The sequence below is a fragment of the Parus major genome, chromosome 13 (assembly GCF_001522545.3).
Source record: "Parus major isolate Abel chromosome 13, Parus_major1.1, whole genome shotgun sequence".
In the NCBI taxonomy this organism is placed as follows: Eukaryota; Metazoa; Chordata; class Aves; order Passeriformes; family Paridae; genus Parus; species Parus major.
The window spans coordinates 9,519,464-9,535,040 of NC_031782.1; the positions used below are offsets into that span (position 1 = coordinate 9,519,464).

The window sequence follows — 15,577 nt, forward strand, 5'->3', positions numbered from 1 at the left end:
GCCGCGATGGATCCTCGGGAGAGACCCCGAGAGACCCCCCCCCCCCTCCCCCTCCGCTTAAAATGTTAAATCGGCCCCCATAAACGTGAGTTATTACAATGGAAGTAAAACCTTGTGGTAAGCGTTTGGAAATTATGCGCGGTAAAGAGCTGCTGCTTTGATTTAATTTTAGTATTTTTCATTATATGAATAAGCATAGACAGGTTTATAACTAATTGAAGGGTCAGTTAGCTTTGGGGTTTTGGTTTCCCTCAATAAGGATCGGAATTGCACGAAATTCACAGAATTAACAGTCGAGATCCTATATAACTCCATATTCTTATGGTGATGATTTGAAAATGTTGAGACGCGGATGTTACAGAGCAATGTGTTGATTGAGACTTTCACAGCTCAGAAAGGTTGTACAGCCAACCTAGGACAGATTGCGTTTTGGAAATTTAGGAAGATTTTGTTCTGGTAGTAACTAGATGCATTTTCCAGTTGAATTCTAATTCGGGGTGTAGCTTCATAGTTGTGGGTTGGTGGTGGTGGTTTTTTGGGGGGTTTTTGGGTGTTTGTTTTTTTTGGTTTTTTGGTTTTTTTTAATTACTGATGGTTTTATGTATTCCAGTGTTTCTGGACTGAAAGATGTAGTATTTGTGAATTTTTTCGGAAATGGTTATTAAGGATCACATGAAGTTATGGATGTATTGGCTTCTAAAGAAGCTTATGTACTTGCCACAGAAAGTACCTAGAATATTTTAAAATTGGGACCATGCTTTCAAATACTGAATCAGGTTGTTTTGGAAGCAAATTGTTTGGAAAGGACTGTCTATGAACTTAATAAAGAACTTGGAGTGATTTTGGCCAGACTGGCTCTTGCTCCAGTACAGGTTTTAGTTCAGTTGTATTCCAGCAAGTCAATGTTGTTTCCATTTGATCCAGGCTGTTCATTTCAAAGGGTGTTGCAAGCAAGTGGCAGTGTCACCACCTGGCTATTTCCATGTGCATCTCCAATGACAGTGGTCTAGCATCTTCCTTGTATTGTTTTATGTGAGAGGCAAGTATTTCACTTGCCATCGTTTATAAACTGGTGGGTACTGAGTCCTGAATCCCACCGGAGTGGGTCCATATGGCCCATTTTGTGGCCTTCTGTGGTAACTTGCAGGACCATGAGTGATGTATAATGTACAAAAAGCTTTCAGTGTACTGGTGGTTTTGGTTCAGTGAGAAGCAGGCATATCACTAGAGATTCCTTAGAGAAGATACAGTAGTTCCAGTCATCAGTGTTGCACAAGATGACTTTTTCGTTTTTTCCCAGTGAAGAATAAAAATGAGCTGTATTTATGGATAAATGTGCAATACTTATCACCAAGATAATGGTGAAGGGAAAAAGAAAAGAAAACTTTGTCTCTGACTACTCTGTGTTGAGATGAGAGACCGTGAGAATGTGGAAGAGAAATCTGCCAATCACAGTATTATTTAGCAGCAGCCTTCATGTTGGCTGGGTTGGGTGGCTGTGAGGTTTGGGTAGGGTGACAGTTCTCTCAGTGTGCAGGGTATGTGATCAGCACTATGCAGAGTTCAGTCACAGGTCTGGTGATGTTAGGGAAAGTTGATTTGTTGCTAATAACTACAGGTGGATTTACTTGGACTTTCTGCTGAGAGTAGTTAAGTTTCTTCATGGTTGCTGATGCAGGGAATTGGAAGTAGGCCCTTGAAGTCTTGAGTTTTCCATCTTCTTGTCTCTGTTGTGTTCATGGAAGTGGGGTGAGAGCTCAGTCCTGCACCTTCCACTGAAGTACAGCACTTGCTTTAACGTGTTTCCATGTTACCGGCAATGACTCTCAGAAACCTCCCTGGATTGTGCTTTGTTTGGACTATTGTTTTGTGGATGTAAATGCATCAAAAGGCTGTTTTTCCATAAATAGTTTAAAGACAGTGTCAAATATAGCTATCATTCCAAAGGACAGATAAAGACCCTACTAGGTATAAACTGTTGATCTTCACCACATTGAATTGCAATAGGGCTAGTTAAAATAAACAACTGAAAAAAAATTGAGGGCTTTTCCCTGATAACACTGTTTGATTGGATGATCTCCCTGACAAGTATTTCTTGATCTGCTGGGGCTTCTAGTGCAGACTGGTGCCTGTCTAGTAAGAATAAGCCTAAGGGCTGTCTTGTATTTCAGTATTGATACCTGAAGAACATAACAGCTTTTTACAAATGTGATAATTGTGTGGCGGTCGGTGCGTCCCAGTTACTTTCTTGGTGTGTCTTTCACTGAGCCTGATTACCTGGGTGATGATGGTGGTGGAAACTGGGCAGAAACATCTTTGAAATCTAGAAGTAATTTGTAACCATGAATAATGCATTATACTTTCACAAATGATTTGAAATAATCAACCTCTGAGTGGTAGTTAAATTATTCTAGGCTTAGTATGTGGGGCGTGTTTAATGTTACATCAGTTGAGTGACCGATTGTGTATGCTTTGCTTCAGCATTTGAGAAGTGCAAGTTCTAAAGAAGTGGTCATAATATACCCAGTCCAGTTACTGTTACATGTCAGCAGTGTTTGTCCTGTTAGTGATGAATTGTTTATTGGCAGAGGTGAAAGGAAATTCTTTATTGCCAGGTGAGAGTTTTTCCACTGGCCATTTTGAATGAAAGGATACTGCTTTAGTTTCTTTCCCATTGACTGTGAGGGTGAAGGGAAATGGTCTTGTCTCCTCTGTGTATAAATGCCCTTTATCACAAGAGCTGAGTGTGTGGTACATTGCTCAGGAAGGTGGGATGATAAGCTAAAATTGCACAAAGGAATAAGGTGAATTTCTGGATAGAGTTTGCTTTGGTTATTGCAGGAGGTTTCTAGTGCAGGTGGAGGCAGAGGTGTCAGAGCCACTCCCTTGAAAACACTACTTCATAATTAGCTAAGTTTGAGTGTGGCATCTCCAGTTTTTGTAGAGAAAAAGGACTGCTTGGTCATACATACTGTGTAATACATAGTGTTCAGGGTTTTTGACTTGCTGGTAAAATACCTTTCAATGGATAGTGCTGCTAGCTAAATTATTTTAAACTATGTAAAGGACAGATTCTGATAAAGGCATTTGAGAAACCTTGATTCAAGATTTGACGCCTGAAGTTTTTGATCTGTAGCAATGATGTTGGTTACATTTGCTTTTTGATTTGTCACCATTGCTAATTTCTGTAGTGTAAATGTGTTTCTGGGCCTACTGTTCTCTGGTATGTACCTTGTTCATGATGTATTTTTCTAATTTCTTTTCCTGCTGTAGAATTTTCACTTTAACGCCTGATCTCTTTCAAGCTAGATGTTCTCTAATGAAACATGCTTATACACACAGCAGATGTTGGAGTTGTGCAAACTCATTTAGCTTATGTTAAGTGTCTTAATTCTGAGAGGACAAGTATGTTTCTCATGAAGCTTTCTTTTGCATCAAGAAAGCCTGTGCTAAGTTCTGTTACTCTAATGTGTAGAACCTACATGCTCTGTGGATCTCATTCCTATGTTTTAAGCTGAGCTGTCTGCCCAATTTTTTTTTTCAGACAGAGGCACATTTTCCCTTCTGCTTCCTGGGCTGTTCAGGAGTTGCTTTTCTTAGCTGATTATTTTTGGCCAGAAGTGAATGTTTTAAACTGTTTCCAGCTGCATTTGCAAGGGCTTTTCCATTAGCTAGCTTTTGCATTCCCATATCCATCTTGTATAACTAACCATTCTTCAGACTAAGATGATTGTGAAAATTAATGTTCCTGTCTGAACTTGCTGTAAATTAGGCAAGAAACCTGCCCCAGCAGAATTCCCAGGTAGTGAGAGTATGGTGTGCCCTGTGTGGTGGGCAGGTTCTGTGTCCCTTCACACTTGGCCCTGGCAGGAGAGGAATGTGCAGCATTGCAGTTCTGCCTTGCCACTGCACAGGCTTCTGGATTCTGTAGCAAGGGAACTCTGCTGCCACTGGTGGGAGGGCCCCTCAGGAGCTGTTCAAGGGGCTCTGGGAGACCAGAGGGTGTTTTAGGGCTCCTTTGCTGCTTCGTTGAACATACCCAGGGATCAAGTCATTGACAGGCTCATGTAGTTACACCTTCTGTCTCTGAAGAGTTACAAGTGTAGTGTACAAAGCTTTTGGTAACATTTCAATGACCGTGTTTTAGATTATTCTGGAACACTTCAAAAAAATTAATCATTTCATGCCCAGTGTTCTGATTTGTTGTGGGTTTTTTTTTGTGATGGTTTGGTTTTTTTTGTTTGTTTCATTTTGTTTGTTTGTTTTTTGTTATGGTTGGTAATGAAAAATGGAAATTGTCTCTTTCCACAGAAGGCATTTGAAGTGTCAACCTTGCCAGCCTTCTAACCTAGTCCGGATTTACATACAACATCTTAATGTGCATATAAAAATTTAGTCTTGAGCGTGCCAGTGATTGTAGCATCAGCAGCTTTCTGGTAGTTTTTTTTTTTCAATTCTAGTAAATTCTGTAAAAATGGAGTTGTGCTAGCAGGGAGGTGTTTGGTTTTGGGTTTTTACTTTTAGTTGCAGTATTAGCTGTGATCGAGTTGGAGCAAAAGATACTTGTGTTGTTTTGGGCACAGCTTAAGCTAACAGCAGGAAGCACTCCTAAATCAGAGCAAGCTCCTGCTTGAGTTCTGCAAGTTTGAGGCTAAAGACATGGATGAGGCTGCAAGACTGATGTCCTGTTCCAAATCTACCTGTGCTGAGGCCTGCTCAGATGTGATGACAGTGCTGCTCGTGATTGCTTCTGAGCCATTTTCAGTTACTGGGTTAAATCAACCTGCGTTGCCTTTCCCAGCACAAAACCCAAACCTCTCTGTGTCTGGCAGGAGTACACAAGGCTTCGTACAACACATCTGTGTGAGGGGAATTCACAGGAGCAGAGATTGAATTTTCACGCTTGCTTAGGGACCCTTAAACACCACCTGTATTCAATAATGCTGTGGCTAAGTTCTTTTCCTTCAGATAGTATATATTAAGCTGGAAAATGTTTATTCCTGGCTAAAGAATGAATACTGGAGCTCAGTTACTCAGTAGTCAGGTTTCCAATATTTCCACTGAATATTTTGAACATGCTTTCCAATACAGGTGTTTCTTGCTTGCTGCTCTTTCTTGAGATTTGATATGCTATCCTCCAGCTGGTGTCCTTACCTGTAACATGACTCTGCAAAGCTGTATTGGAGTTACTGGAACAAAAGCGTTGAGAACTTTCTGAGTTCATTCCATGAAGCTGGACTTGGTGGTATCAGGCACAGCTAGTTTGGGAATAGGTTTACCCTGTTTATTTTTTTAACAACTTGAATGATTCAAAATGAATACAGCTTGTTCTAAAGAAAGGGCTGAAAAACATCCCCATAAGTGGTCAGCTTCTTGGATTGCTGTCATTGCTGTTTCTTGGAGCTTGCCATGAGGCAAGGAAGGCATAAGGGTTCCTGACTTACTTGGCTTATGTTTTTATAAAAAGTTTTTTTCTAGATTATTTTTCAATTTAAAATTGAAGATACTAATATCTTTTGTATGAAGCAAAATAATGACACTGAGTTCTTCCAGAAGGCCCTCTTCCTATCTCCACTGTTCTTGTCAACTGCTGACTGATAAATAGCCTTTCCCCTTCCAGATTTGCTCTGAGGGCAAGAACACATCAGTTACTCTGAGTGTGTAAGACTGCTACTGATCCTTTCAAATGGAAATGTTGAGTGGACTATCAAAGTTTCAAATGGTGTCAGTCCTTACTTTTGTAATACAAAGGAAGAGAGTGTTATTTAACAGAAGTTTTTGCCTTGCATGTTTTCTTGTAGACCTTCTAGAATTTACAGGCGATAAAGGAAAGTGATTGTCTTATTTTAATCTTACAGCAGCCCTGGCATTGGGGTTGCTCTTTTGGTTGGCTAAGATCTTGTATTTAAACTGGTCTCTCTTCTCATCAAACAGAAGAGATTAGAAATGAAGGTGTAGGTGCTGCTGACAAATCCAGACAGGAAGCAGATGCATCCATCGTCTTTTGTCCTGGCAAAAGAGTATTTTGCTGCTCAGTGTTTCTATGTGGATGGAAATCCTGGTTTTACTTACTTTGGAATACTAAATAATTAAATGTCATTGGGGAGCTTTGTATTTTAATTTTGTTCCTACTTCTACATTCACACTCAACTCCTTATTGGATTGCAAAATTCAGCATAAATCAGTTTCCCATTTGTGTCACGTGTAATCTGACTGCCTTGCCTCCTTCGCAGAAAGGTGTTTTTGGGGACTTCATTTATCTAGTTTTGTTTCAGATGCTAGACAGTGAATGAAAACACCTTTTGCTTTAAATAATAACCTCAACTTTTGTCTGAACTTGCTCTCTTTCCTCCCCATGTAAAGAGTGGGGGAAACCTTTAAATTGAAAAGCATTGACTCTGCAGAAGAATTGCTGACTGTAATGGATGACTTTGCTTGGAACTGGACTCTCTTCCAGGTCATGATGTTTGAACAGCTAAAACCAGTCTTCATCCCAATTAGCTGATCATTGTTCCTTTAGTCACATCCTGTGCACCTTGGTGACAGGAAATTATGGGTGTGGTTGAAGCCTTCAATCTCATCAAAATATCTTTATGGTAACTACTAATAGCTATTTCTTGGTTCCAGTGGATGTTTCTCATTACAAACTTTTCTAGACGGCATGGTGGGCTTCAGGTGTGAATTCTGGTCAGCCAAGATACATTACCATCTGCAACCATGACTTTGGGGCTGTGTTGTCTAATTAAAATAATGATTGTATTTTCTTTACTGAGTTAGTAGTAGTAATCTTTTGATGAGTGCTTCATAGTGCTGCTTCAAGCATTGATTTACAATTCTACACAGACACAGTGAGGTTCGTGTCTTGTTACTTTCTTTTACATGCCCCAGAGTTTTTCAGGGTAGATAATAGGGCTGAGTTGCCAGAGCTCATGCTAGAATGTAGGGACCTAAGAAGGGGTCGGAGGAATGAAGAAACACCTGGTATATTCTGGAAACAGAGAGGAATTTGGGTACAGATTAATTCAGGGGATTTTGCAGGAATGGACCACTGGAAATTCTTTATGTGAGATAAGGTTGATGATGTACACTGCCTATGAGGGAAAACTTGGTTATCCTCAGCACAGAGCGAGTTGAGGAAGTAAAATGGATGGATTACAGCTTTTATGGCACTCAGCTCTGAGCCTTAGTTTGTGGCATATAGGATAAAAATATTTGGAGGGAGCAGGGGAAATAAGAGATACATCTGCATGCATACAACCTGTGCATTTAATTAAATAAACTGAGGATCTGAGAATCATATGGTAGTGACTTCAACAGTCATCTTTTCAAAATTCTTTTCCATGGCAGTTCATACTGTTGGATTCTGTACTGTCTTAAAACAACAAAGCTGATCTTTGTGTTTTAGGAATAGCATTTTGCAGAGATGTTATTTGGAAACAGAGCCACCAAAGCAGCTTGGTATTGTTCAGCTGGGCCTTTAGATGATGTGCAGCAGGCCAGGAATGGTTTAATTCTCAGTTACTAGGTTGTGTTTTTATGCAGTGCTACTCTTTTTATAGTAAAGTGAAAACTGGTTGTTTTCTTGTGTATTTAAACCAATACTGGTTTTATTCTGGTTGAATTTTGGGATTGCAGAAGTTTTCTCTTTACAGTGAAATGACTGAGTAAGCCAGTATCAAGTCAGAATGAATTCCAGTCACTATGACTAAGCTGAAATGTATTTGATATGTGCTTATTGTTTGAGATTGTTCTGAGTAAAATATGTGACCTTCCACCTCAGCAGTAGTGTTTGACAGCATTACACTTGGTTCTTCTTATACTCTTCTTGTGTAGCTGTCTCACAGCTGTGTTTTTTCTGTCTTAGACTTCATTTGTAATTGGCTGTAAAATTAGCATTTATCAACTTGAAGTAACGTGTTATTTGCAGTCTTATTCTGTATGTGTTTACACTTTATGTTGAAGTCTGAGAGTGTAATGCTGAAAAAGTAATTAAACTGATTCAGAGGCAGAGTTTTACAGCTGTAACAGAGTAGGTTGTTGATAAGAAATTTTTGCTTAAGTACTCTATGCCATGGAAGTTTCATTTGTGGTGGTATTCTACTATGTAATAAAAATTAAATTGCATGTTGGAGGTGTAGAGAAGTTCAGGGCTGTGTAATAAAAAGAATTGTTAGGAACTGAAAAAAGGCAGAGTTAAAAAATAATTAATAGATGCTCAAGAAAATCTGTTTCTGAATTTTATTGTTTGTCCTGATGATAGGCAGTGAAGCCTGGATGTTTCAAAATTTTGATGTCAAAATACTGCAGTGTTGCAGTATTACCATTTGTGGCAATAGGTCCTGGGGTGTTTGAAGTCAGGGGGTGGCGTGTGTGTGTCTTTCCTAGTTCTCCTTTGTCAGATGGTTGGATCAAGGAGTTTTCTGCCTTCTGCTGAAGAGTGCTCTACTGCTTTCCCTTCCATGAGGAAGTGTAGTAGAGCTGCTGGTGGGCAGTCCATTTGTTGGAGGGGAGGATGCTTAGGGGGAGAGAGTTGTGTGACCTGGTGAATAAGCAGCACCATCAAGAATCAATAAAAAGAGGGAGTGGTACCAGGTGGAGTTGCACAGGGCTGTGTGTGATCCAGTACAAGGTCAGGGGCACACATACTGCAGGAGTAGGATTGGTGATTAGTGTTTGTTTTTGTTTTTTTTATAAAAAAGTGACTTTTTATAGGAATTCATTTATTGTAAAAGTTGATATATAGTAGACTACTTGTTGGTGGCTTGTTTTCAGGATGTTATTTTTTCTACCTTCAGCTCTGCTGAAGCTCTTTTATCGAACCACGTAGAGTGTTTATGTGCCACTTTTAATACTGTGGGACATAAGACTGTAAATGAACTAAACAGTTCCTAACAGTGTTGCATGAAACTGGTTTTAGAACATGGAAATGTTGGCATCTGTGCACTAGCATTTCTCCACTTCAGGATTTAAACAGAGGTTGCTGTTTTGCAGGTTGACCTGGAACAGTCTTTTCCCATCAGAGTAGCTGTCTGACTTCTCTACGTGTTTGGTCATGTGCATATCTGAATGATTTAATATTTCAGAAACTGAGGAAGCAACAACTCAGTTGCTGAGAACTCTACCATTCTCAGCACAAAGGCTGTGTACCTTTGACGAAAAATGAATGCTGCACTGAGTGCAGTGCTTCAAGTGTGTTAAGAAAATCCAGTGGTAGAAACTTTCTCATTAAAGAGTAGGGTTTTTTTTAATATCAAAGTGCTGTAAGCATCTGTGACATTCTCTTTCAAAAGAAGAACTAAGCTGGCTAATGCTTCTGAATGTAAGAGAGTATTAGAAGATGCTAAGGCTGTTAAAACACCTTCAAAACATCCGGTGACTGTCACTGCATTAAAATTAACTCAAGTCAGGCTATCTTAAAATAAATCTGCACTTTTAGCATTGACCACAAGCCAGGAATGACCTATCTTTAGTACTGGGCACAGCGCAAGTGGAAACTCCCATGTGAAACTGACTTTAGATGTAAATATATCTGCAGAGTGACACCTAAAGCTTTGTGTTGTGCAGGCTGCTTAGCCCTGCCGTATTTTTGCATTTCTTTGCAGTGAAACATTAAATTTCATGAATCTTCATCATTAAACTTAGGTGTTGCTTCTGTTTGAAGTGGTGACCCTGGTGGTCAGCCAGGATGATGTGTGGGACAGTGACACCACTTTTGGGTGGGAGTGTCAGCCACTGTCTTGTAGATAACTTGGGTTATAGAATAGAATATAGTTTTTATATATTCTCGTGTAATTGAAGTAATGAGGTAAAAAAGGATCCTTTTTGAATAGGAGCATTGACTCTTGAAAAACAGGAAAATCTTGGTAGATGGTAACTAGTAAACATGTTACTATTTATATTTCTAATACCTTCTTGATTTAGCAGATCATTGTGGCATGTGTCTGGTGACTGTTCTCAGAACAAACTGTAACAACTGTGTTGCATTATTTCAAAATTACCTTTCTGGTGCCATATTTAGCCTATGCTTCTTCAGACAAGTTACCTTTGTCTGTAACTTTTATATACACTTTTTTTTGGAAAAAATGGTGGTGAGAAGATCTTACCCATCTTTTGTTTATGAAGATACAACTTGATGTTACTAGTCTGTGTTTAATCACAAAAGTTGTTGAGAAAACTTGGGCAGGTAATGATCTGCTCTGTACTTGCTGGTACCAGTGGATGTTTATTCTCGTTCTGCTTTATGCAGGACTCCCTGCCTTTGCAGGTGGGTCGAAGATGTTTGTACAAGTGAATGCCAAGGTATTGGTAGTGTTTTGACCGTGTTTTATTTGGGCTTTTGGAGGTAAGATGTTGGCAGGATTTTTAGGTTTAATTTTTCAAAATACTTAAAAACTTTTTAAGTTGCAGTAGTGATGATTGTTGTTCTATACTTCACAGAACCATTTTTGTAGAAAGGCTGAGGTTTTACTTAAGATACCATCCTCAAGAAGGAAAAAAAGCCACACAACTACTAATTACTGATACGGGGTTTCATAAAGTGAAAGTGTTCATAAACTGTTTAAAGATAAATGGCATTTAAGTAAAGATAAGCTTTTACCTCAAGTGCTTCAGAGAAGAGCTCCTAAAGAGAGCAGGTAGCAGAATTGGAAGTGGTAGAGCATGCTTTGAATAAAATGGCTCTTCACAGACAAACTCACAATTTATGTGCTTTTTTGTTTTATAGGCTAAAGAAATTTTGACAAAAGAATCCAACGTACAAGAAGTGCGATGTCCAGTCACAGTCTGTGGAGATGTCCATGGACAATTTCACGACCTCATGGAACTTTTCAGAATTGGAGGCAAATCACCAGACACAAACTATTTGTTTATGGGGGACTATGTTGACAGAGGATATTATTCAGTTGAAACAGTCACATTGCTTGTAGCTCTTAAGGTAACTTTTCTTCTCGGCTTTACAGTTATGTATAAAATATATCATTACTGTCCTGACTACACTCACTGTGTATAATGATTTTCACTGAATTGGTATTAGATGTACTGAAACTGACTTCTTGGTTGTCTTGGTTTTCTAAATCACTTCTTAAAAAAAATTACTAGAAAAATATTCAGGTATAAGCCTAAGCTTTATCTAAAATGAGTGATTTTTTACTTGCCTAAATAGCAATCTTAAAGAATTTGCTTGGAGAAATCAGCTTAATGCACAGGTGTAGTGAAGTCCACTAGAATAATAAATACAACTTGTAATTAATCCCAAAAGTAATTGGGAGTTGAAGATTTGAATAAATTATTCCTTTTTTTTCACCTCAAAAGTTATAATTGAATCTTCAGAATGGTTTGGTTTTAATTGCTTTATTGATCTGTGTCAGGGATTGAGGAGTGCAAATTCTGTTCTGGGGAAGAGTTGCTCATTGATGTTCTAAAATAAACTGTTCTGTTTAGGTCCGTTACCGTGAACGTATCACAATTCTTCGAGGGAACCATGAAAGCAGGCAAATCACACAAGTTTATGGTTTCTATGATGAATGTTTAAGGAAATACGGAAATGCAAATGTTTGGAAATATTTTACAGACCTTTTTGATTACCTGCCTCTAACTGCCTTGGTGGATGGCCAGGTATGTTGCTGCATTCTGTCAGCTCTCATCTTTAAAGGAATCTCATGCAGATTTTCTCAAAATCACTTATTCTAAACTGTTCTAACTGCACTGATTAATGCAAGTAAACTTCATGTTTCTTAACTCTTGCAGATTTTTTGTCTACATGGTGGCCTCTCTCCATCTATAGATACACTGGATCACATCAGAGCACTTGATCGCTTGCAGGAAGTTCCCCATGAGGTACTGAAAAATAATTTTATAAGCCAATGAGATTGATGATTCAGCATGTATTGGGGGGTTAAGCTCACAGGCTGAAAATTTAATTCAAATCAGCTTGGCAATATTGAAGTGCATGTCTTCCTGTTCTGGATTTTTTAAAGGAAAAATGAGGGGCATGCCCTTGCTTAAAGAAAGAAACATATTAAGTCTCAAAGAGCTGTGCAGGGGTAGTGCGAGTTCAAGTTTTTTGGGTTTTGTTTGGTTTTGGTTCTTTGCACTTCACCTCTGAAACATCATTTACATCTTACAGGGTCCAATGTGTGACTTGCTATGGTCAGATCCAGATGATCGCGGTGGCTGGGGAATTTCTCCTCGAGGTGCAGGTTACACATTCGGACAGGATATTTCAGAAACCTTTAACCATGCTAATGGCCTTACGTTGGTTTCAAGAGCTCATCAGTTGGTAATGGAGGTGAGCAGGACAGCCTGTGTGTTTAAACTTTGGGTTGTGTTTTTGGTCCATTTATTCCATGCTCTGTTGTGTCAGAGATGTGCATATGCTGCTGACAGGTGATGATCCAGCTGAGAGTCTTCCAGAAACTTGACCTTGACAGTATTCATGTGCTAATAAATGAGTTTGACAGTGGAATAACCTTTATTTTTGCCTTATTTTCCTGAAAACTTACAGTAATATCCCAAATCAGGCTTTGGTACTAGATGTGGTATTGCATTTCTATGTAGATAAAAAGGTTCTTAAATATGTGTCCCATGGGAAAAAAATGTGTAATTTTTCTTTTTAGCTTGGATGTGTGTTTTTTCCCTTGATCTTTAGTTATTCCTGGCAGTACAGATTTTTAAATGTATGTCTGGACACTGGTTTTGGTGATCACAGTTGAAAGTTCAGAGTAGTTGTACTGTGTGTATTTCAGAATTGCCGTTTTAACTATTTAATGCTAATGCAATGGAGAAATCTTGCATGAAGAATTAAAAAATGAGAATTAAAAAATGGAGAAGTAAAAGATTGGTTTGTAGTCGGGCTGTTACATAGGGTACATTAACTTGGTTGTCATAATTACTTTTTCCTTCCTCTCCAGGGGTACAACTGGTGCCATGATCGGAATGTAGTAACAATTTTCAGTGCTCCAAACTATTGTTACCGTTGTGGCAACCAGGCTGCAATTATGGAACTTGATGACACTCTAAAATACTCCTTGTAAGTATGTTTAAAAAGGAGAATTACATTGCCTGTGATTTTAAGATACCACTTAGTTGTGTTCAAGTGTGGGGTTTTTTCCCCTCTCTAAGCTTTTAGGAGGTGGAGTAAGTGTGGAATTGTTGGGTTAGTCACATATAAAGTCTTGAAGTCAAGCCTCTGAACAGCTGCTGTTGAGATCTTCTCTGTCAGATTAAAGTGAGACTCCTCATTTTTGTTTTGTATGACTACCTGGATTTTAATGACTTACTGTGTGTAGGGATGTGATTTGAGAGCAGGAGTAGTCTGTCACATCTAAGGTAATGCCTTCCTGTTGGTCTCAGGCAGGAGACTTGGAATCTTTGAATTCTTCAGCTGTTGGGATATCAGCTTTTTGAATGAGATTTCTAATTAAGTACTGCAGCAGCAACTTTACTAGTAAATGAGGCAAAAGCACTGGCAAACTGCCCTCTTTGATAATAACTGGAGACTTAACTTTCTAATAGATACTAATGTTGGGCAGTTTGTGTTAAAGCTAAAATTAATTTCTCTCCAGACCTTCATGGTAAGAGGAATATTTAAAATGTGATGGTTAAAAGTGCATACTGATAGGAGTGGAAGAGCTGAAACACTTGTCCTAGAATATTTAATTTGGTTGATAAAACTTGCAAAGACTCACCTGTGTTAAACCATTGCTCCTGTAATTCATGGGTAGAACATACCTGAGTGTAAGCTGAGCTCCTGTGTTTTCATTGATGTCTGTGCTCTTCAGTTTGCAGTTTGACCCAGCACCGCGTAGAGGTGAACCGCATGTTACTCGTCGCACCCCAGACTACTTCCTGTAAAGAGATTTTAGACCTGTACAGTATTGCCATGAACCATATGTTGACCTAAAGAAAATGGGAAGAGCAACAGTAACTCCAAAGTGTCAGAAAATATTTAACATTCAAACTTTGTTTTCACATGGACCAAAAGACGTGCCATATTCAATACAAAGCCTCTTGTCATCAACAACTGTGACCACTTTAGAATGAACCAGTTCATTGCATGCTGAAGCAACATTGTTGGTCAAGAAACCAGTTTCTGGCATAGCGCTATTTGTAGTTACTTTTGCTTTCTCTGAGAGACTGCAAATAATAAGATGTAGACATTAACACCTCGTGAATACATTAAACTTTCCATTTAGCTATAGCTTTATTCAGCATGACTGTAGATAAGGGTAGCAGCAAACAATCATTGAAGCTTAAAGAACATTTTTAAAATAAGTACCAAGGCCTCATATTTGTTCTGAAACTGTTCGTTTGTTTTATTTTCAGGGAATACTGTTTAATTTAATTGTATTGATTTTTTTTTTTGTCTGCACTCAGTTACCTTTTCCACTCTGCCCTACCATATTGTCCCTTGTAATTGTCCAAGGATAGTGAATTACATTGAACAGAATTGTTTTTTTCTGTAAAACAATGTTACTGCAGGACAGAGCTGCAGTGTTTTTCATAATAAACTTGTGAACTAAGTATGGAAAAATGTCAAAATTCTAATTGCATCTCAGGTCAACTGTGGTTTAATAAACTAACATGTAGCTGGATGGGTTTTATAAACTTGGATAGAAATTTCCACCTTATAAATAACTAAAACTGAGCTGATTTGGAGTGTGCTGGAAAACTCTGACCTTTTGAATCCTGTCCCAGGAAGGTGCCTGGGCCTTTGTCTCACAGCTGAGAACAGCTTGCTGGTTATTCACATGTTGCTCTTTCCCTCTTGGTGCTCTACTAAAATACTCAGAAATGAAAGAATATAGGTTCACTTAACTAATCGCGTTGTGGCTTTATTTCAAGTGTAAATCAAAGTTTGAGTCATTTACAATGTAGGTGCTAATACTTAAAACCGTTTTTCCGAAAAACTAAGAATAAAACCAGTTTTGTAAATATTAAAGGAAATAACTTGAAGTTTAGTGCTACGTGTATTTGCCCAAGTTTCCATTCTGAAAAACAGTGGTATGTGGTTTATGTTAACTTCTGTTTAAATATTTTCTTTCTACTAACTTCTTCAAGATTTGAACCCAAATTTGATGATTTGGTTCAAAGCCAAAATTCAGATGTTAGCCTTCTTAAGGCTTGTGCGTGAAACTTCTTGAGTACATCTAAATGATGTACCTGGCTGCTGACTTAATAGGACTCTTAATATTCATATTGTTTGAGACTTTAACTTTCTTGGGCACAATGTAGATTCTGTAATAACATGGAAGTTTGTTTTTTACTCTGCTTGTTTCTAAGGGAACACACAGAAATTTTGCAAATGTCCAACTCACCTGGAGGTTTAGTCCTAGGCATGCTTTTTGGTGCTTTCTTGCTTTTCTAAAAAGCTGGAGGACCACTTAATTCTTTAACTTGCAAAGAAGATGCTGCATTTCATCAAGCATTACTTCATCCCCTTTCAGAAAGGGTTCAAGTGGTTGCTTTTCCTTCAGCAGAATTTGAGCTTTGTCCTGTAGGTTGGGTTTCAAATGGCTTCTGGAGAGCTCAGTCTGCTGTAGTTTGATCTCTTACAGGAAGAAGTGCATGCTAAAAATAA

The 15,577-nt window shown here is 38.6% G+C and overlaps 1 protein-coding gene and 1 long non-coding RNA gene across 2 annotated transcripts in view; one reads left to right on the top strand and one right to left on the bottom strand.

The window, feature by feature from the left end:
• LOC109022865 overlaps positions 1–13,811 on the bottom strand; it is a 32,525-nt gene extending 18,714 nt beyond the window's left edge. The window contains exon 1 of the long non-coding RNA XR_002002245.2: positions 13,729–13,811. This is a non-coding gene — a long non-coding RNA (uncharacterized LOC109022865). The remainder of the gene's footprint in view (positions 1–13,728) is intronic.
• PPP2CA (protein phosphatase 2 catalytic subunit alpha) overlaps positions 1–14,952 on the top strand; it is a 15,530-nt gene extending 578 nt beyond the window's left edge. The window contains exons 2-7 of the mRNA XM_015641654.2: positions 10,724–10,933; positions 11,440–11,613; positions 11,746–11,835; positions 12,125–12,286; positions 12,909–13,027; positions 13,779–14,952. Of these exons, the coding sequence (XP_015497140.1) occupies positions 10,724–10,933; positions 11,440–11,613; positions 11,746–11,835; positions 12,125–12,286; positions 12,909–13,027; positions 13,779–13,851 (828 nt within the window). The 3' untranslated portion in view covers positions 13,852–14,952. The remainder of the gene's footprint in view (positions 1–10,723; positions 10,934–11,439; positions 11,614–11,745; positions 11,836–12,124; positions 12,287–12,908; positions 13,028–13,778) is intronic.
• The last annotated feature ends 625 nt before the right edge of the window (positions 14,953–15,577 follow it).